Genomic DNA, 23807 nt, shown 5'->3' with positions numbered 1-23807 from the left:
ATGCTGTTAGAGTTTATGTATCTTGATGCCCTGTCATTGGGTGTGTAAATATTTAACTTGGTTATATCCTACTGGCATACTGTCCCTTTAATCATTATATAGTGTCCTTCCTTATCCTTTATGGTGGATTTAACTTTGAAGTCTATTTTGTCAGAAATTAATATTGCCTCTCCTTATCTTTTTTGATTTTTGTTTACTTGATATATTTTTTTCCATCCTTAGAGTTTTAGTTTGTTTGTGTCTTTAAGTCTACGGTGTGTCTTGTAGGCAGCCTATAGACAGATCATGTTTTTTTTTTAATCCATTCTGCCACTCTCTGTCTCTTAATTGATGCATTTAGTTGATTTACATTCAGCATAAGTATGGATAGGTATGAGTTTACTGCTGCCATTTAGATGTCTTTTGTGTGTGTTCTTGACAGTTTCTTTTTTCCACTTCATTTTTTGTACTGAGTAGTAATCTTTATATATTGTCTTTTCCTCTTCTTCATTGTTGTTGATTTTGCTTTTGCTGAGTCTGTATGTTTTTGTTGTGTTTTACTTTGATCTGTAGGCTTGTTAGTCTCCTTTGTGGTTACCTTAACATTTTCCCATATTTTTCTAAGTTTAAACCTAACTTTTACTTCTTTATATCCCCTTGACTTCCTCTCCATAAGAAAGATCTATGACTATATTTCTTAGTCCCTCTTTATTGTTTTAATGTTGTCATGTTTTACATAATTACATTGCTTTTTCCATTTTGAAAGTTTTTTTATCTTATTTTTGTGATTTCCCTATCTGGGTTTATATCTGGTTGCTTTGTCCTGTGTTCTATTCTTGGGTTGATATCTGATATTATTGATTTTCTAACCAGAGATCTCCCTTTAGTATTTCTTGTAGTTTTGGTTTGGTTTGGTTTTTACAAATTACCTAAACTTCTGTTTATCTGTAAATGCCCTAATTTCACCTTCATATTTGAGAGAGTTGTCCTGGATGTGTGATTCTTAGTTGGCAACTTTTTTCCTTCAATTTTTTATATAAGTCATCCCATTGCCTTCTTGCCCACATGTTTTCTGCTGAGTTGTCTGAGCTTATTCTTATTGACTCTGCTTTGAAGGTGACTTTTCATTTATCTCTAGCTGCTCTTATAATTCCTTCTGTATGTTTGGTTTTGGCAAATTTGATTATAATATGTCTTGGTAACTTTCTTTTGTGATGTACCTTATGTGGGGTTTGATGAGCATCTTGGATTGGTATCTTCTCATCTTTCACGATATCAGAGAAGTTTTCTATTAACAAATCTTCAACAATTCTCTCTGTATTTTCTGTCATTCCTCCCTGTTCTGGTACTCCAATCACTCGCAGGTTATTTCTCTTGATAGAGTCCCCGTGATTCTTAGGGTTTCTTCATTTTACTTCTTTTATCTGATTTTTCTTTGAGTATATTTGTGTCAAGTGTTTTATCTTCAATGTCATTAATTTTGCCTTCTATTTCCTCAGTTCTGCTCCTCTGACTTTCTACTAAGTCGTCTAGGTCTGTAATTTTATTGTTAGTCTTCTGAATTTCTGATTGCTGTCTCTCTATGGATTCTTGCAGCCTATTAAATTTTACATCATGTTCTTGAATAACCTTTTTAATTTCTTCAACTGCTTAATCTGTGTTTTCCTTTGGTTATTCTGTGTTTTGCCTGATCTCCTTCCTGATTTCTTGAAGAGTTCTGTATATTAATCTTTTGTATTCTATGTCTCATAATACCATGAAGATATCTTCATTTGGCAGATTCCTTGATTCTTTGTTTTGAGAGCTTGTTGAAGTGGTCATGGTCTCCTTTTTTGTATGATTTGATATTGATTATTGTCTCCGAGCCACCTGTAAGTTGTTTATTATTTTATGTTTGCTTACTGTGTCCTAGCTTGTTTTGTTTTGATATGCCCAAATAGGCTGCTTGAGTGACCTAGCTTGATTATTTGTGCCTTTGAAGCTCTAACATCCTGTCACCAGATGGCTAGAGCAGTTACCAGGTATGTGAGCCTAGGAGGCCTTTCACTTTTCTTGTATGGATTCAACTCAGGTGTCCAGGTAGTTGATCATCAAATGTGTGGCACAGGCTCTATCCTACAGTCTTTAGAGGGGCAGGGGTGATTGGTGTAGGCACGGGTAACTAGTTGCAGCAGGCATTCACGCTCTGAACAATGCAGGGGGCTGACAACCATCCCCCAAGAGTTTGTGAGGAAAGCGTGGCCCTGTTCCCTACAGCGCATAGGTGGGTGGGTTCTGCAGATGGACCATGGGCGCTCAATCCTTTTGGGTGTAAGGATTGCTTGGACCCCTGTCATGGGTGGCTAGGTTATGTGGGTGCAGCCACCAGTCCTCAAGCCCCTGATGTGGGTAGGTGAGGACCCTGTTTAATAGGCAAAACAGTGTCAAACATCAAACACCCACCTCTCCACCCCATAGCTGAAACAGTTGAAGTCAGATCTGTGACACATACACCATTGCTGTCTGCCAACAAAGGCCTAACCTCCTGAAATGGGCCCACACAGGTCCATGCAGTGGTGAAAGGTATTCAAAGTCCACAGTCCATTTGGCCTAGACAGAAGCCGCTTCTTTCCTGAGCTCCCCAGCTTAGTGGAACTGGCAGATTGTCTCTTCCCCCAATTGTTAATTTATTTCTTCTCCAGGGCCAGGAGAATGGCTCAGGGCATGCAGCAGGAACTATCTCAGGCCCAGGGAAATCAACAGCCATTGAAGCCAGCTTAGGGGTTGGGGCACCATAAAATAAACGAAAGTACTTAGCTTCTGCCAATAGCGCTGTTCTCTGGTTCTGGAGATATGAGTAGACTGTGCAGTCGGTTGTCTCTCCCTGAGGAAACCTCATCCCAAATGGTACCGCCAGCCCCGCCGCTATCACTCCAGGGGATCTTTCGTGCCTGAGGGGCACTGGTTCTTGCTGTCAGCTCCGGCAATGCCTCACCGCTTCTGAACTGTCTCTCCCTCCCCCTGCCGCTCAGTCCGATTACCTAACTTTGCCTTTGATGTTCAGGGCTTCTAGATTGTCATATATATAAATGTTTCACTTGTTTTCAGGTCTTTGTTGTAACAGGGATCACCGGAAGAGTCTGAGTACTCTGCCATCTTGGCCCCACCTCCCAGTTCTGTGGATTTTTGTTTTCTTTATGTTGAAGTGTAATTCATACTGAAGGCTGTATTCTTTGATTTTCATCAGTAAGTACTTCAAGTCTTGTTCAATTTCAACAAGTGAGGTTGTGTTATCCCATGTTGCAGGTTGTTAATGAGTCTTTCACCAATCTTGATGCCACATTCATCTGCATATAGTCCAGTTTCTCAGATTATTTGCTCAGCATACAGACTGAATAAGTATGGTGAAAGGATGCAACCCTGATGCACATCTTTCTTGATTTTAAACCATGCAATACATCCTTGCTCTGTTCAAACAACTGCCTCTTGGTCTATCTACAGGTTCCACATGAGACAATTAAGTGTTCTGGAGTTCATATTTCTTTATATTTATATGAATATATGCACACAATATACATATGGAGTTTTTGTAATACTTTTTAAATTTTCATTGTATTTTTTGAAGGGTAATAGATTCACACAGTTGAAAATTCAAAGTTATGAAAAGTATACATTGAAAAGTTTCCCTCCTACCCCTGTCCTTTAGCCACCCACATCCCCTCCTTGGGGGAAACCAATATCATAATATCATGAGTTTATTGTGTATCCTTCATGATATGAGACATGTAAAAGCACACAGGTAGGATGCTTTTCTTCATACTTTTTACACACTATTTTGCATCTTACTCTTATTTTTTATTCACTGTAAACTGGAGATCATGTCACTTAATATAACTTAGAGAGAATGAGTTTTCTCAATCTTCTATGAAAAATTTGCAGGGGATTTCACTGCATGAATATACCATAATTTATTTAACCAGTCTGTCTCTGATGGGCATTTAGTTTCCCCTCTTCTCTTGCTAATAAAAATAATGCTGCAATGAATAACTTTGTATATGTCTCTGGCACATGTACAAAGAACACCTATAGTATCAATTCCCTGAAGTGGGATTGCTGGGCTAAAGTGTATGCCTTTTGGTAGATATTACCAAATTACCCTTTAGAGACGTTGTATTTAATTTACATTCTCATCACCAATGAATGATAGTGCTCCTTTCTCCACAGCCTAGTCCACATGACATGTTATCAGAATTTTTGATTTTAGGCAAGACCTTTAGACCATTTCTTTGAATGTATTATCTTTTGCTCTTATTTTTTTTTAATGTTTCTTTGGTTTTATAAGGATTGTGCAGGGAATATCCCATGATTAAGTTTGAAGGAATATATATTAACCCATGTTCCTTTAATATGGAATGAGAGTATGGAATCTTTAGTTGCAAAGAAATTAGGGCAGAACAATTTTATGTTTACCTTATCATTGGCATTTAAATGTAATGAGATTCAGCAGTTTGGGTCACCTGAATGGTGAGAACAAAACTCTTACACTTGGAAGTATTTTGAGGGCAGGCATTAGCTTAAGTTTTATTTCAGTGATTGAGGTGGGAAGTGTGAAACTTTAACTTGATTCAGGTGATACTACAAGTAAATAATGGTTTAATTATGGAACCTGAAATGGCTGGTTCCCATTCCTGTATCCTAGTATTTGGTAGAGGTAATAAGTAGTTTTTTTTTAAGAGATGAGTGGAAAATGAGGCAACTTGAAGTTAAGTGATCAAGTCAAGGTCATTCACTAGATTGGTAGAATAGGGAATATACTGTAGATTTAATAAAATCTTTCATATCAATTGATAACTAAATGCATTTGGGTTGGTAAAAAAAAATAGAGAGGGTTAATACGGAGAGGGGGTCATATCTTGCAACTACAGGCTATACTTCAACACCAGCTATAGCTTTAGCTCATTGAAAGTCTCCTTTTTGCTCAGGATAGAAATCTGGCTGTTATTTATCAGCCAGACAGTCACTTCTCCCTTTGAGTAGAACACCTAGCAATGAGGTGTTGATTCTAACATTCAAGTTCTCTGATCCATACAGGTCACTGTCCTTACTTTTACTGCCTTAAAAGTGCTAACAAAGAGCTGGATCTTGCTATTTGAATAGCTATTTGAAGGGGAGTTTAGAAAGAAAATGTAAGAGGCCCATAGATAGTGCCCAAGGGTCTAAGGATTCTACAAGAATTGATCAAAATTGTTTCCACGATTTAGCTACGCCCTAGGAGAATTCAGGAACCCTGGTGGTACAGTGGTTAAGGCACTTGGCTGCCAACTGAAAGGTCAGCGGTTTGAACCCACCAGCTGCTCCACAGGAGAAAGATGTGGCAGTCTGCTTCCATAAAGATTTATGGAAGTGGGTTTGGTTTTGGCTGGGTAGGAGAATTCAAGATTTTCCCAAGGGTTGTTTCCCTGGTTTAGCCAGCCATCCCCTAGGAGCCTCTTTGATACCAAAAATCCAAACCTGTTGCCACTGAGTCAATTCCAACTCATAGTGCACCAAAGGACAGAGTAGAACTTCCCAAATAGGGTTTCCAAGAAGCACCCAGTGGATTTGAACTGCTGACCTTTTGGTTAGCAGCCAAACTCTTAAACATTATGCCACCAGAGTTTCTAGGAGTCCCTCTGTTAGTGGGATCAAATTCTGGTGCCAGCATATAGCATCATGTTTTGAACAGCAATGGCTTTCCTCATTGATGTCAACTTCAAAAGTTAGGGTTGCCTCCCAAGAATCTTAATTTCTCTTAGTTATCATTTCCAAAAAACAAAAACCAAACCCAGTTCCATCGAGTTGATTCTGACTCATAGCGACCCTATAGAACAGAGTAGAACTGCCCCACAGAGTTTCCAAGGAATGCCTGGTGGATTCAAACTGCCAACCCTTTGGATAACAGCTGTAGCACTTAACCACTATGCCACCAGGGTTTCCATAGTTAACAATTAGGCATCTGTTATTGTTGTTAGCTGCCATAGAGTCTTTGTCTGACCCATGGCAAACCATGAACAACAGAACGAAATGCTGCCCATTCCTGTGCCATCCTCATGATTGGTCATGAATCGGACCACTGTGGTTCATATGGTTTTCCTTAGCTGATTTTGAATAGTAGATAACCAGGCCTTTCTTCCTAGTTTGTCTTAGTCTGAGAACTCCGCTGAAACCTGTTCAACATCAGAGTAACACACAAACCTCCAACGGCAGATGGGTGGTGGCTGTGCATGAGGTTTATTGGCTGGGAAATCAAACCCAAGACTCCCACATGGAAGGCAAGAATTCTACCACTGATGACTTCTATGGTCATTAAGCATCTGCCAGTCATCAATTTATATAAACCTTTTATAAAGCTGTTATGTCTCATTCTGTAACAATTCTTGGGGGTATTGAGTCTTGCAAGTTTGCTACCCACAGTAAAAAGCAAGGCATTATTTTATACATCTTGAACTTTTCTACCCCCAGGTGCCTGTCAATTTGTCATACTGTGGGGGCTTGCATGTTGTTGTGATGCTGGAAGCTATGCCGCCAATATTCAGATACCAGCAGGGTCATCCATGGAGGACAGGTTTCAGCTGAGCTTCCAGACTAAGACGGTCTAGGAAGAAGGATCCGGCAGTCTACTTCTGAAAACAACTAGCCAGTGAAAACCTTATGAATAGCATTGTCTGATATAGTGCCAGAAGATGAGCCCCCCAGGTTGGAAGGGACTCAAAAGAAGACTGGGGAAGGGCTGCCTCCTCAAAGTAGAGTCAACCTTAATGAGATTGATGGAGTCAAGCTTTCAGGATCTACATCTGCTGATGTAGCACGAAGCAAAACGAAGAGGCACAGCTGCAAACATCCTTTAATAATTGGAACCTGGAATGTATGAAGTATGAATCCATGAAAATTGGAAATAGTCAAAAATGAAATGGAACACATAAACATCGATATCCTAGGCATTAGTGAGCTGAAATGGACTGGTATTGGCCATTTTGAATCAGACAATCATATAGTCTACTAAGCCGGGAATGACAACTTGAAGAGGAATGGTGTTGCATTCATTGTCAAAAAGAACATTTCAAGATCTATCCAGAAGTACAACGCCATCAGTGACAGGATGATATCCAAACACATAGAAGGAAGACCACTTAATATGACTATTATTCAAATTTATGTACCAACTACTAAGGCCAAAGATGAAAAAATTGAAGATTTTTATCAGCTTCTGCGTTCTGAAATTGATCAAACATGTAATCAGGATGCACTGATAATTACTGGTGATTGGAATGCGAAAGTTGGAAACAACGAAGACAGATCGGTAGTTGGAAATTATGGCCTTGGTGACAGAAACAATGCCGGAGATCAAATGATAGAATTTTGCAAGACCAACCACTTCTTCACTGCAAATACCTTCTTTCACGAACATAAACGGTGACTATACACATGGACCTCGTGAGATGGAACACACAGGAATGAAATCGACTACATCTGTGGAAAGAGACGATGGGAAATCTCGATATTATCAGTCAGAAAAAGGCCAGGGGCCAACTGTGGAACAGACCATCAATTGCTCATATGCAAGTTCAGCTAAAACTGCAGAAAATCAGAGCAAGTTCATGAGAGCCAAAATATGACGTTGAGTATATCCCACCTGAATTTAGAGATCATCTCAAGAACAGGTTTGATGCGTTGAACACTAAGGACATCATACACGAAGAATGCAAGAGGTCACTGACAAGGCAGGAAAGAAAAGACCACGATGGATGTCAGAAGAGACTCTAAAACTTGCTCTCAAACATAGAGCAGCTAAAGCAAAAGGAGGAAATAATGAAGTAAAAGAACTGAACAGAAGATTTCAAAGCATGGCTTGAGAAGACAAAGTAAAGTATTATAATGACATGTACAAAGAGCTAGAGATAGAAAACCAAAAGGGAAGAACATGCTCGGCGTTTCTCAAGCTGAAAGAACTGAAGAAAAAATGGAATCCTCAAGTTGCAGTAGTGAAGGATTCTATGCAGAAAATACTAAACAGGCAGGAAGAATCAGAAGAAGATGGAAGGAATACATGGAGTCATTATACCAAAAAGAATTAGTCTACGTTCTACCATTTCAAGAGGTAGCATATGATCAGGAACTGATGGTACTGAAGGAAGTCCAAGCTGTACCGAAGGTACTTGCGAAAGCAAGGTTCCAGGAATTGACGGAATATCAATTGAGACGTTTCAACAAGCAGATGCAGCGATGGAAGTGCTCACTCATCTATGCCGAGAAATATGGGAGAGAGCTTCCTGGCCAACCAACTGGAAGAGATCCATATTTATGCCTATTTCCAAGAAAGGAGATCCAACCAAATGCAGAAATTATTAAACAATATCATTAATATCACATGCAAGCAAAATTTTGCTAAAGATCATCCAAAAGCGGTTGCAGCAGTATCAACAGGGAACTGCCAGAAATTCAGGCTGGATTCAGAAGAGGATGTGGAACAAGGGATATCATTGCTGACATCAGATGGATTCTAGCTGAAAGCAGAGAATACCAGAAGGAAGTTTACCTGTGTTTTATTGACTATGCAAAGGCATTTGACTGTGTGGATCATAGCAAATTATGGATAACATTGCAAAGTATGAGAATTCCAGAACACTTAATTGTACTCATGAGGAACCTGTACATAGATCAAGAGGCAGTTGTTCAGACATAAAAAGGGGATACGGAATGAATTAAAGTCAGGAAAGGTGTGTGCTGGGGTTGTATCCTTTCACCATACCTATTCGATCTGTATGCTGAGCAAATAATATGAGAAGCTGGACTATATGAAGAAGAACAGGGCATCAGGACTGGAGGAAGACTCATTAACAACCTGTGTTATGCAGATGACACAACCTTGTTTGCTGAAAGTGAAGAGGACTTAAAGCACTTCCTAATGAAGATAAAAGACCACAGCCTTCAGTATGGATTATACCTCAACATAAAGGAAACAAAAATCCTCACAACTGGACGAATAAGCAACATCATGATAAACTGAGAAAAGATTGAAGTTGTCAAGGATTTCATTTTACTTGGATCCACAATCAACACCCATGGAAGCAGCAGTCAGGAAATCAAAAGACGCACTGCATTGGGCTAATCTGCTGCAAAGGACCTCTTTAAAGTGATGAAAAGCAAAGATGTCACCTTGAAGACTAAGGTGCGCCTGACCTAAGCCATGGTATTTTCGATCGCATCATATGCATGTGAAAGCTGGATGATGAATAAGGAAGACCGAAGAAGAATTGACACCTTTGAAATCTGGTGTTGGAGAATACTGAATATACCATGGACTGCCAAAAGAATTAACGAATCTGTCTTAGAAGAAGTAAAACCAGAATGCTCCTTAGAAGCAAGGATGGCGAGACTGCGTCTTACATACTTTGGACATGTTGTCAGGAAGGATCATTCCCTGAAGAAGGACATCATGCTTGGTAAAGTACAGGGTCAGTGGGAAAGAGGAAGACTCTCAACAAGGTGGATTGACACAGTGGCTGCAACAATGGCCTCAAACATAACGATTGTAAGGATGGCTCAGGACCGGGCAGTGTTACGGGCAGTGTTTTGTTCTGTTGTGCACAGGGTCACTATGAGTCGGAACCTACTCGACGGCACCTAATAACAACAACAAACTTTTCTAAGTTTCAAAGAGCTTTCTAGTCCCAGTATACTGGAATTTGGTGAACAACATCAATCTAACAAAATCCGTAGTCTTCATATGTTTATAAACTTAGATTATAGCCCCTTTCAGTTTTTGTTTTTCCCTGATGAAGAGGTCTTCTCTTTTTGGTCTACTGTGGGCATTGCGGTGTCATGCAAAATAAAATGGATTTGGAATCATATAACTGGGGTTTGAACTCTGGATCAGCCACTTAATAGCTGTTTGGGTCCTTAGAAAGCTGGTTAACCTTGCTGATCACTAATCTCTCTCTCTCTCAGTAGGCAGATAGATATTAATAATACATACCTGACGAGCTTGAAAGGTTGTTGTGAGAATTAACTTAAACGTGGAAGTCTGACATACTATAAGCACTTAATAAACATCAGTTTTCTTCCCCCTTCCTTCTTCTTGAATCTTAGTGATTTGTTCTCTGAGATATGGTGGTAAAAATTACACAGAGGACTTTGGGGGCAGAAACACCATGGATTTGTTCAAAAGCAGAAAATGGTTTGTTTCCAAACCTCTTCTTAATGACGTCTACCCAACATTTCATTTATCTTGGGTATATAGAAGTACAGAGGGCAACATCCCTTGAGGAATAATTTTTGGCTTATTTTCTGCTTTTAAATGGATATTTGGGAGATCATCACTCTGTATATATACTTTGGATTAAATTCCATATATATACTTTGGATTAAGTACTGCCCAATGCTTCCATGTAGTAAGGGACACTCACAGTATACTCCAAAGTGGAACAGAGAATCTCTGTTGTCTATATGGTGGCTAGGGATTTGTGTGGCAATTCTCTGCTGGCTGAGAGGGTGGCAGGGGTACTCCTAATCACAGCTTGATTTCCTCAGAATGATTACCTTTTGTTGGTACAACCTAGACATCCTTTACCTCATTAACATGATTTTGACTTGGTTTATTTAAATTTCATAACATTTGAGACTTAGAAGAGACCTTAGATGTCATTCGGTCCAATGGTCTATATGATGCATAAATCTGCTTTACATTATCCCTAATAATCCCAGCTTTTGTGTGAATACCTTAAATGATACAAAACTTATCAACTCCTAGGGTCACCCATTGTATTGTTGGAAAATTATGATTGTTAGACACATCTTCCTCATATTAATCAGAAATATGCCTCCTGGTAACTTCTTCCCATTGGTCCTAATTTTGTCCTCGGGGACAAATAAGGCTTGCTTAAAAACAAAGAGACTTATATACAGAACATTTAAAGATCTCTTAAAACTCAATAATAAGAAAACAACTCAATAAAAGATGGGCAAAAGACTTAAACAGATACTTCACAAAAGAAGATATGCAAATGATAAATAAGCACATAAAAAGATGTTCAGCATCATTAGTCATTATGGAATTGCAAATTAAAACCACTTCATACCCATTAGAATGATTAAAAAAATACTGATAACACCAAGTATTAGTGAAGACATGGAGCAACTGGAACTTTCACATATTACTGGTAGGAATGCAAAATGGTACAACAACTTTGGAAAAGAGTTTGGCAGTTTCTTATAAAGTTAAACACACTTACCACAAGACTTAGCAACCCCATTCCTAGGTATTTACCCAAGAGAAATAAAAACATATACCCCCACAAAGACCTGTACCTATATACTTTTATCATCTGTATTCATAATAGCGAAAACTGAACACAACCCAAATACCCATCAACTGATGAATGAATAAGGAAATTGTGGTACATTTGTAATACAGAATACAATTCAGCAATAGAAAGAAAAATTTTCTCATACATACACCAACATACATGAATCTTAAAACACACATTGCTAAATGAAAGACGCCAGATACAAAAGGCTATATACCATATGATTCCATTTATATGATAGCTTGGAAAAGGCAAAAGTATAGGGACAGATAGCAGATCTGACGTTGCCAAGGGTAGGGACAAAAGAAAAGAGGGAATCTTTTGGGGTCATGTAAAAATTATCTTGATTGTGGTGGTAGTTATGTCACTGTATATATTTGTTAAAACTCATCAACCTCTATATTTAAAAAAGGTGAATTTTATTGTATGTAAATTATACCTCAGTAAACCCGACAAAAACAAACAAAACCAAAGAGACCTAAAAATGGGCCTTTTCCCCTGATGTCTTTTTTTCTTAGATTTTCTGATATTTTAGCATAACAGATGATAGCTATTTATTCTGACTTCCCAGTCCAGCATTTTTATTTTCCTCAACAGCCATATTCTAATATATTGGGACATTATAGGCTGTAGAATTTAAAGCACTGTGCATAGGGACACAGCTAAGGTGGGAAGCAAAATTATGACTCTGAAGCCTGGAGTTGGCAGCACTCTGGCTAATCTTTTCTTACACATAAAGAGCTCATAATTTTTGGCTCTGGATCTGCCCCCACCCAGAGGGAACCTGATACAAGTGGGAGTTGCTGGGACACATAGGGAAGGGCACAGGACCATGGAAGTTCCAGTTCATCCCAATGGGGAGAGATGAGCTGGTGCACGGAGGTGTCATAGCTTTGAAATGGTATATTTAGATGTAGCTATATTGGAATCAACTCGACGGCACAGGGTTTTTTTTTTTAATATCAAAAGACCCCCACGTGTCTGTCAGATTGTCATACAGTGGGGGCTTGTGTGCTGCTGTGATAATGGAAGCTAGCCACTGATATTAAAATACCAGCAGGGTCACCCATGGCGGACAGGTTTCAGCTGAGCTTCCAGACTAAGGCAGACCAGGAAGAAGGACCCGGTAGTCTACTTCTGAAAAGAATTTGCCAGAGAAAACCTTATAAATAGCAGGGGAACAGTATCTGATATACTCCAGAAGATGAGCCCTTCAGCTTGGAAGGCACTGAAAATATGACTGGGGAAGAACTGCCTCCTCAAAGAAGAGTCGGCCTTAATGACATGGATGGAGTCAAGCTTTTGGGACCTTCATTTGCTGACATGGCACAACTCAAAATGAGAAGAAACAGCTGCAAACATCCATTAATAATTGGAACCTGGAATGTAGAAAGTATGAATCTAGGAAAATTGGAAATGGTCAAAAATGAAATGAAACTCATAAAGATCGATATCCTACGCATTACCCAAATCGAGTCGATTCCTAGGCATTAGTGAGCTGAAATGGACTGTTATTGGTCATTTTGAATCAGACAATCATATGATCTACTACATCAGGAATGACAACTTGAGGAGGAATGGTGCTGCATTCATCATCAAAAAGAACATTCGAAGACCTACCCTGAAGTACAATGCTGTCAGTGATAGGATAATATTCATATGCCTACAAGGAAGACCAGTTAATAAGACTATTATTCAAATTTATGCACCGACCACTAAGGCCAAATATGAAGATACTGAAGATTTTTACCAACTTCTACAGTCTGAAATTGATCACACAAGCAATCAGGATGCACTGATAATTACCAGTGATTGGACTGCAAAAGTTGGAAACAAAGAAGAAGGATCAATAGTTGGAAAACATGGCGTTGCTGATAGAAACAATGCTGGAGATCACATGATAGAATTTCACAAGACCAATGACTTCTTCATTGCAAATACCTATTTTTACTAACATAAATGGTGACTATACATGTGGCACTCACCAAATAGAATACACAGGAATCAAATCCACTACATTAGTGGAAAAAGACAATGGAAAAGCTCAATATCATTAGTCAGAACAAGGCCGGGGCTGACTGTAGATCAGACCATCGATTATTCACAAGCAAGTTCAAGTTGAAACTGAAGAAAATTAGGATAAGGTGACGAGAGCCAAATTTATGACCTTAAGTATATCCCACCTGAATTTAGAGACTGTCTCAAGAATAGATTTGACACATTGAACACTAATGACCAAAGACTAGACGAGTTGTGGAATGACATCAAGAACATCATACATGAAGAAAGCAAGAGGTTATTAAAAAGACAAGAAAGAAAGAAAAGACCTAAATGGATGTCAGAAGAGACTCTGAAACTTGTTCTTGAACATCAAGTAGGTAAAGCAAAAGGAAAAAATGTTGAAGTAAAAGAGCTGAACAGATGATTTCAAAGGGCAGCTCAAGAAAACAAAGTAAAGTATGATGACATGTGCAAAGAGGTGGAGACAGAAAACCAAAGGGAAAGAACACACTCAGCATTTCTCAAGCTGAAAGAACTGAAGAAAAAATTCAGCTGCAATACTGAGGGATTCTACAGGGAAAATATTAAACGACACAGGAAGCATCAAAAGAAGACAGAAGGAAGCAGAGTCACTATACCAAAAAGAATTGGTCGAAGTTCAACCATTTCAGGAAATAACACATAATCAGGAACCTATGGTACTGAAGGAAGAAGTTCAAGCTGCACTGAAGGCATTGGTGAAAAACAAGGCTCCAGGAATTGATGGAATACCAATTGAGATGTTTCAACAAGTGGATGCAGCACTGGAACTGCTCACTTGTCTATGCCAACAAATTCGGAAGACAGTTACGTGGAAAACCAACTGGAAGATATCCATATTTATGCCTATTCCCAAGGGAGGTGATCCAACCAAATGCGGAAATTATCAAACAATATCATTAATATCACATGCAAGCAAAACTTTGCCAAACATTCAAAAGTGGCTGTAGCAGTGTAACGACAGGGAGCTGCCAGAAATTCAAGCTGGATTAAGAAGACATGGAACCAGGATTTTATCATTGCTGATGTCAGATGGATCCTGGCTAAAAGCAAAGAATACCACAAAGATGTCTACCTGTGTTTTATTGACTATGCTAAGGCATTTGACTGTGTGGATCATAACAAATTATGGATAACATTGCAGAGAATGGGAATTCCAGAGCACTTAATTGTGCTCACGAGGAATCGGTACTTAGATCAAGAGGCAGCGGCTGGAACAAAACAAGGGGATACTGTGTGGTTTAATGTCAGGAAAGGTATACGTCAGGGTTGTATCCTTTCACCATACCTATTCAAGCTGTATGCTGAGCAAATAATCCGAAAAGCTGGAGTATATGAAGAACGGGGCATCAGGATTGGAGGAAGACTCGTTAACAACCTGCATTATGCAGATGACACAACTTTGCTTGCTGAAAGTGAAGAGGATTTGAAACACTTACTGATGAAGACCAAAGACCACAGCCATCAGTATGGATTACACCTCAACATAAAACCAAAAAAACAAACCCATTGGCATTGAGTCGATTCCGACTCATAGCGACCCTATAGGAGAGAGTAGAACTGCCCCATAGAGTTTCCAAGGAGCGCTGGTGGAACTGAACTGCTGAACCCTAGGTTAGCAGCCATAGCACTTAACCACTATAGCTTTTCAGACTATTTCCCAGCATACACATTGAATAAGTATGGTGAAAGGACACAACCATGATGCACATTTTTCCTGACTGTAAACCACACAGTATCCCCTAGTTCTGTTTGAATGAGAGCCTCTTGGTCTATGTACAGGTTCCTCATGAGCACAATTAAGTGTTGTAGAATTTCCATTCTTCAGAATGTTATGTATAATTTGATATGATTTACACAATCCATTTTTTTTTTATTGCCTTTGCATAGTGAATAAAACACAGGTAAAGAACCTTCTGGTAGTCTCTGCTTTCAGCCAGGACCCATCTGACATCAGCAATGATATCCCTTGTTCCACACCCTCTTCTGAATCTGGCTTGAATTTATGGAAGTTTCCTGTCAATGTACTGCTGCAACCATTTTTGAATGATCTTCAGCAAAATTTTACTTTTGTGTTATATTAATGATATTGTTCGATAATGATAATTTCCACATTCTGTTCGCTCACCTTTCTTTGGAATGGGTACAAATACGGATTTCTTCTAGTTGGTTGGCAGGTAGCTGTCTTCCAAATTTCCTAGCATAGATGAGTGAGCACTTCCAGTGCTGCTTCCGTTTGTTGAAAAACATCTCAATTGGTATTCCGTCAATTCCCAGAGCCTTGTTTTTCGCCAATGCTTTTAGTGCAGCTTGGACTTCTTTCAGTACCATCAGCTCTTGATCATATATTACCTCATCATATACTATATATGTCGACCAATTCTTTTTGGTACAGTGACTCTGTGTATTCCTTCCATCTTCCTTTAATGCTCTCTACATCACTTATTATTTTCCCTGTAGAATCCTTCAATAGTGCAACTCGAGGCTTGAATTTTTTCTTCAGTCCTTTTAGCTTGAAAAATGCCAAGCATGTTCTTCCCTTTTGGTCTTCTAACTCCAGGTCTTTGCACATTTCATTATAATACTTTACTTTTTCTTCTCGATCTAGTCTTTGAAATCTTCCATTCGGCCCTTTTACTTCATCATTTCTTCCTTTTACTTTAGCGACTCTACATTCAAGAGCAACTTTCAGAGTTTCTTCTGCCATCCATTTTGGTCTTTTCTTTCTTTCCTGTCTTTTTAATGACCTCTTGATTTCTTCATGTATGATGACCTTGATGTAGTTCCACAGCTCATCTGGTCTTTGGTCATTAGTGTTCAATGCATCAAATCTATTGAGACGGTCTCTAAATTTAGGTGGGATCTACTCAAGGTCATACTTTGGCTCTCATGGACTTGTTTTAATTTTCTTCAACTTCAACCTGCATATAAGCAATTGATGGTCTGTTCCACAATCAGCCCCTGGTCTTGTTCTGACTGATGATACTGAGCTTTTCCACTGTCTCTTTCCACAGATATAGTCTATTTGATTCCTGTGTATTTCATCTGGAAAGGTCCACGTGTATCGTCACCATTTATATTCGTGAAAAAAGGTATTTGCGATGAAGAGGTCATTGGTCTTGCAAAATTCTATCATGTGATCTTCAGCGTTGTTTCTATCACCAAGGCCATATTTTCCAACTACCAATCCTTCTTTTTTTCCAACTTTGGCATTCCAAGCGCCAGTAATTATCAATGCATCTTGATTGCTTCTTTGATCAATTTCAGACTGCAGAAATTGGTAAAAATCTTCAATTTATTTCTTTTTGGTCTTTGTTGGTGCATAAATTTTAGTAAAATTCATACTAACTGGTCTTCCTTGTAGGTATATCAATACTATCCTATCACTGACACAGCTGTATGTCAGGATAGATCTTGAAATGTTCTTTTTGATGATGAATGCAATTTGTCATCCCTAGAATAGTAGACCACAGGATTGTCCAATTCAAAATGGCCAATACCAGTCCATTTTGGCTCAGTAATTCCTAGGCTATCGATCTTTATGCATTCCATTTGATTTTTGATGATTTCCAATTTTCCTAGATTCATACTTCGTACATTCTACATTCCATTTATTAATGGATGTTTGCAGCTGTTTCTTCTCATTTTGAGTTGTGCCACATCAGCAAATGAAGGTCCCAAAAGCTTGACTCCATCCATGCCATTAAGGTCGACTCTATTTTGAGAAGGCAGCTCTTCGCCAGTCACATTTTGAGTGCCTTCCAATCTGAGGGCCTCATCTTCCAGCACTGTATCAGACAACGTTCTGCTGCTATTCATTAGGTTTTCACTGCCTAGTTTTTCAGAAGTAGACTGCTAGGTCCTTCTTCCTAGTTTGTTTTAGTCTGAAAGCTTAGCTGCAGCCTGTCCACATGGGTGACCCTGCTGGTATTTGAATACCAGTGGCATGGCTTCCAGCATCACAGCAACGTGCAAGCCCCCACAGTATGACAAACTGACAGACGTGTGGGGGAAATGAGGGGTAGGTTTCCTCCAAATTCCAAAGAGGCACACCAGGTGTTGTGCCTCCTTTTTAGTTGTAGGATGGGCCAGGTGCAACAACTTATCCTTCACTTTAGTAGGAATATCTTGGCATGCCCCACACCACTTCATGCCCAGAAATTTCACTGAGGTGGAAGGAGTCTGAATTTTTGTTGAGTTAATTTCCCACCCTTTAGCATGCAAATGTCTTACCAATGAGTCTAGAGTCATTGTTACTTCTTCCTTCCTGGGTCCAATCAGCATAATGTCATCAATGTAATGGACCAGTGTGATGTCTTGTGGAAGGGAAAGGCGAGCAAGTTCCCTGTGAACCAAATTACTATATAGAGCTGGAGAATTGATATACTCCCTGAGGTAGGTATTGTTGGCCTTGCTGGCTGAAGGTGAACTGCTTCTGGTGCATCTTTGAAACAGGTATGGAGGAAAAGGCATTGGTCAGATCAACAGCTGCATACGAGGTACAGGAGATGTATTAATATGCTCAAGCAATGAAACTACATCTGAACAGCAGTTGCATCACCTGGCTGAATTTTTAATAATCCACTGTCTTTGTCAAAAATCCATCTGCTTTTTGCTCAGGCCAAATAAGTGAGTTGAGTGGGGATATTGTGGGAATCGCCACCCCTGTATCTTGATGGTAACAGTAATCTCTGCAATTCTTCCAGGAATGTGGTATTGTTTTTGGTTTACTGTTTTCTTAGGTAGGGGCACTTCCAATGGCTTCCATTTACCTTTTCCTACCATAATAGCCCTTATTCCACATATTGGGGATCCAATGTGGGGGTTCTACCAGTTGCTGAGTGTGTCTATTTCAATCATGCATTCTGTAACTGGGGAAATCACTTCAATATGGGTTTGGGAACCTACTGGACCCACTGTGACTGGGACCTGGGCTAAGACTCCATTAATAACCTGACCTCCATAAGCTCCTACTCTGACAGGTGGACCAGTGACATTTTGGGTCTCCTGGGATTAGTGTCAATTCGGAGCCAGTGTTCAGTTATCCCTGAAAAGTCTGATTATTTCCTTTTCCCCACTGAACAATCATCTTCATAAAAGGCCACAGATCCCTTTGGGAAAAGCTGAGAGAAGATTAACAGTATATGTTTTTGGCAGTGTAGTGGGGTCCTTCCTCAAGGGAACATGGTCTGCCCCTCATTCAAGGGGTTGTGTGTGGGTCTGTAAATCGGCTAAAGTCTGGGAATTGATTGAGGGGCTGTGAGTCTCTATTCTGGTGATTTAAGCAAGACTGCTGGTTGCTAAGAGTCGGAGTCGACTCTACAGCAATGGGTTTTTTTTTTTCTTTTTTTGCTGTTCACTTGGCCAAGAATTCTTCCACTTGTATAGATCAAGTAAGTATTTAGTAGATTTCCCATCTATTTCCCTCCTAGGGACACCATGACTAAGTAACCAACTCCTTAAGTCCATAGGAGTCAGACTATTCTGATGACCGCTTTGACTCTGTTCTTCATTATGGTAACCACGCCCACCTTGTCTTTGTTGATTGAGTGCTGCCACTTGGCCCCTACCAACACAGCCCCATTGTAGTTAGGTGTCTTAATTCAGTTAGGGCAGTTCCCACTGTCAAATCTAACTTATATAAAATAGCAATCACAGCAGTCTTCAAGGATACTGGGGCTTCCTTCATAAATTTGTTCCTCACTGTTGTGGTAAAAGGTATGTCCTCCTCTGGGTACTCCATGGTTGGGTTTGTGGGTCCAACCTGATAGATCCACTCTAACACGCCAATTTCCCTAAGCCTTTGGATATCTTCTTCTGCAATATACCAAGGCAGGTATGGCATTTCAACTCGATTTAGTGTAGGCCACCACTTAATTCATTCTTCAGTAACTAAATAAACTATTAGATCCTTTTCTAACCTCTCAAACTGAAACATTGAATAAAGAATCTGTGCTTAGTGGGCCCATATCAATAAACTCAGACTGATCCAACTTTATGCTCCTTTCACCATTATCTCACAACCTTAATAGCCATTCCCATGCATATTTCCCAGTTCTGTTTGTATGTACTAGATAAGAAATTGGAAAACCCTAGTTTTACTATGGTTTTCTCATGCTTTGGAGACTGAATGAAAGGTTATATTATTTGAGGCTTTCACTTATTTGCCCTTATATTTTCTGTGCCTATTGCAAACAATGCTCTGGCTGAGAGTCATATACTGTGTTATATTTTGCTTTAATAGTGCAATATGGTTTAAAACAAGTCACAGATTCACAGAATTAGAAGGAACCTCTGATTGTCATTAGGCCTGTTAGTTTGCTTCTAGGTAAGACTCACTGATTTAAGCCACATGGTTGGGTATCTGATACTTTATAAAATGGAGATTCCATAGCATCCCTTAGTAACTTGCTCTAGTGTTCAGAAGTTCTTCGTAAGTGTAACCTTCAACCTCTGGTTACAATTGAATCTGATTTTAGTTTATAAATTGCACTGTATTTGAGAATCCAGATATATAAAAAAGTAACAACTGAAATTATTACTAATTAACATTTACAAAGCAGTTTATTACTCTATATTTTCACTCTCACTAAACCAGTTTCTTCTGAGTCAATTGCAACTCATGGCAGCTCCATGTGTGTCTGAGTATAACTGTGCTTCATAGGGTTTTCTATGGCTGATTTTTTTTTGGAAATAGATCACCAGGCCTTTATTCCGAGATGCCTCTGGGGGATTCAAACCTCCAACCTTACAGTTAGCAGCAAGCACATGTTAACTGTTTGCATCACTCAGGGACAATAAATTTGTAAAATATTATTAAATTAGCTTCATTTTACAGAAATTGAGGTCCAGAGAAGTTGAGCTATTTTCCAAAGGCAACAGAGCTAGTAAATGACAGAGCTGGAACTCCAAGCCAGATAATCTATCTCTAAAACCTGTGCGTGTACCATTATGCCCCACTACAGAATAAAGAAGCAAAATATAAGCTTATGCTTTACTGTGTTAACAAATTTAAGAACTATCAGGAGAAAAAGAACTCTAGAACCATAAAATCCTAGAGTGAGAAGGGACCTTAAAAAATCATATATTGTTGTAACATAATCTCCTAGAGACTCAAAGTCTCGTAATTGGATTTATGCTACTAGGAAGGCTTTCAGCTGGGTTGGGCTTAATAATGACGTCCCACACTGGTGTAGTTAAGTTTGCTAATAAAATAATAAAGATAGGGTACTTAGTACACTCAAAAAAAGAGCATCTGAACATCAAGTTTCTGAGTAGGAAGTTCAACTAAGCAAATCTAGAAGTTGTAGACTGAAAAGTAAAAGGACAAGTGCAGGTTTGTTGAAGAGCATGTACTTTGGAGTCAGACCATTCTTGGTTTAAATCCTACCAATTACTAGCTATAAACCAAAACCAAATCCATTGCTGTAGAGTCAATTCTGACTGATAGTGACTCTACGGGACACAGTAGAACTGCCCAATATAGGACTTTGCAAAAGTTACTTAACCTCTCTAAACTTCAGTTTCTTTTTCTATAAAATGCACATAAGAGTGCCTATGTCACTATATTGATATTAATAATGAAGAATGTAATGTATGTACAATACTTATCAAGGAACTCAACATAATAAACTGTAGTTTTCAATAATAATGATATTATTGTCATTATTATTATTATGGTACACCATCATCTAAAAAAAATAATAATCATCATCTAAGCCCCCACCAAACCTATCATGAAAGTTTACTGTGAGAAATTTGTTTATAATTATTTCACATAAGTGTACAGAAGATGATCCCTGGCCTTAAGAACCACACATAAGAGGCAATTCACGACTTGCTCTAAGACTAATAATAGTAACAAACATTTATTGAGTCATCAGTATGTGCTTTATTAATCACTGTTCTAAGTGCTTTATTAAGTTCTAAGTCTTCTAAGTTGATACATGTATTAACTAGTTAAATTTTCACAACTCTGTGAAATAGGTAGTATTATTATTTCCTATTCTACACATGAATAAACCAAGCATGAGGAAGTCAAATAATTTACTATTAAGTAGGAGAACTACGATTTGAATTCAGACAGTTTAGCACCAGAGCCAACACTTTTAACTAGTGTGGTCTACTGTTTCCACCCACACTGCTCTTTTGTCTCTATAGTCAACACCTATGTTAAATGAATAATAGCAAACTAGAGTTTTAAAATATTATGAGGGCTAGGTTGGTTAATGAATTACAACAGTTAATTCTCATAAAGTGAGAATTAAAAGTGGCTACATAAATACTTATGGCTATTACTGATATAATAACATAAAGCTGAAGTCTGTTAAGATTCATGATTACCTTATACTTTAAGAAAAAACCCTCAATTTTTTAAGAAAGGTAGTATAGATTGAAGGTCAAGCCAAGATGGGGGTGAGGGGTAGAGAGGAGTAAGGTAAATATGCTGGAATAGTGGTGGTAAAGGACTTAGTTCTTAAAATAGCCCTGTGAGTTCCTTACTCTATGCCTTGAAAAGGAGATGGAAAGGACAGAAAGGCAAGGTACCTAGAACAACAATGATAGACTGAGAAAGAGCCTAGAATCACTACTGCAGACAGGGTGGTTATCTGTGCCCTTCTCTATCATAAATCCTACCAGTTTCCAATCTCTGTCCTACTGTCAAAGGAGCCAGTGAAGATATGTTCTGTTCTACCTCTAGGTATACTTCCTGAAAACCATCATCCTAAACTTTCTAGGGATCTAAGTGTATTCCTGGAAAAGTTGTTCAATTTATAGGCTTTTATATAATTCACTTTTTAGATAGAATATAGTCCTCACCAATACAATTTACAACTTCCTCTTACCTTTTTCTGCTGGGCTCAACACAGTCACTGTGAAAAGATAAAGAGGTAAACATTAGTGACACTAAAAAAAAAAAAAAACTTTTTCTAATACATTGTCCATAGGATCAATTTTGAGCAATCTATTGAATGATACTTTAGTAAACCACCAGTGTGTTAAGATGATGGAAGGCAAGAATGATTAATCCATCCTTTGGTATCTTCATTTTAAACCTTAGTAATTAAGAACTTCCAGTCATTCAACAAACACAAGTATAACCTGGTTTTTAAAAAACTCAACAAACGTAAACACTCAAGCTATAGAACATAGCACTAAGAACTTTAAAAGCTGGTAAGTTAGGAGATGATTATTTACTTTCCCAAAGTTTTCACTGTAGGATGTCTCTCAATCATAATTCCAAGCTTCTCTTGTATATTTAGAGGTAATATAGTATGGAGGTTGTGTACCTGCTCTAGAGTCAGACTCTCTGGATTAGAATCCCTATTCTACTATTTTGTGGATCTGGGCAAGTTCCTTAATTTCCCTACCTCACAGGGTTACTTGAGAATTAAATGTGTTAATGACATTAAATACTATTTAACATAATATCTAGCACAAGGCAAGTACTTAACGAATATTAATTATTATTACATTTGAACTAAGATTTCATAGAATATCAGAACAGGAAGGGACTTTAGTGATTATCTAGTTTATCGGTCTCATTTTAAAGATGGCAAAACAGGACTACCAAAAAAAAACCAGACCCGTGGCTGTCGAGTCAATTCCGACACATAGAGACCCTAAAGGACAGACTAGAACTGCCCCATAGGATTTCCAAGGAGTACCTTGTGGATTCAAACTGCCAACCTTTTTGGTTAGCAGCCCTAGCTCTTAACCACTAAGCCACCAGGGTTTCCAAATAGGTCTACAGTAGTAGCAAATGATTTGCCCCAAGTCAGAGAGAAAGTTAGTGGCACAGTTGGGACTAGATTCCAGCCTTCAGGGCTGGTGGTAACGGTTAAGAGCTCAGGCTGCTACCCAAAAAAGGTCAGCAGTTTGAATCCAGCAGCTGCTCCTTGGAAACCCTTTGCGGTAGTTCTACTCTCTCCTTATAGGGTTGCTAAGAGTAGGAATCAACTTGACGGCAACAGGTTTGGTTTCGTTATGGGTGTCTACCTCCTCCAATTATTCCTCGCTGGCTTACTTTGATGTATGTTATAGATTAAATTGGAGCCCTGGTGGTGCAGTAATTAAGAGCTATGGGTGCTAAACAAATGGTCAGCAGTTTGAATCTACCAGCTGCTCCTTGGAAACCCTATGGGGCAGTTCTACTCTGTCCTATAGGGTCGCTATGAGTCAGAATCAATTCAACAAGAATGGGTTATAGACTAAATTGTGTCCCCCCAAAAAAGGTATATTGAAGTCCCAACCCCTATCCCTGTAAATATGACCCTGCTTGGAAGTAGATGCTGTCTTTCGTTATGTTAATGAGGCAATACCAGAGTACGGTGGGTCCTAAACCTAATCCTTTTTGAGCGGTGTCTTAGAAAAAGAACAGAATAGACACAAGCACACAGGGGAAGACAGATGTCATGTGGAGATACACCCACAAGCAGCCAAAGAAGGACAAAAAATGCTCAG

General features: G+C 38.9%; 1 protein-coding gene across 2 annotated transcripts in view; it reads right to left on the bottom strand.

Moving 5' to 3' along the window:
• The window catches only part of ZDHHC15 (zinc finger DHHC-type palmitoyltransferase 15), a 227303-nt gene that overhangs the window by 172115 nt on the left and 31381 nt on the right, over positions 1 to 23807 (bottom strand). For both annotated transcript variants that reach the window (XM_049873316.1, XM_049873317.1), the window contains exon 2: positions 22190 to 22216. In XM_049873316.1, coding sequence (XP_049729273.1) covers positions 22190 to 22216 — 27 coding nt within the window. The remainder of the gene's footprint in view (positions 1 to 22189; positions 22217 to 23807) is intronic.

The sequence above is a fragment of the Elephas maximus genome, chromosome X (genome assembly GCF_024166365.1).
Source record: "Elephas maximus indicus isolate mEleMax1 chromosome X, mEleMax1 primary haplotype, whole genome shotgun sequence".
NCBI classification, from domain to species: Eukaryota; Metazoa; Chordata; class Mammalia; order Proboscidea; family Elephantidae; genus Elephas; species Elephas maximus.
This window is presented reverse-complemented; position numbering and strand designations above follow the sequence as displayed.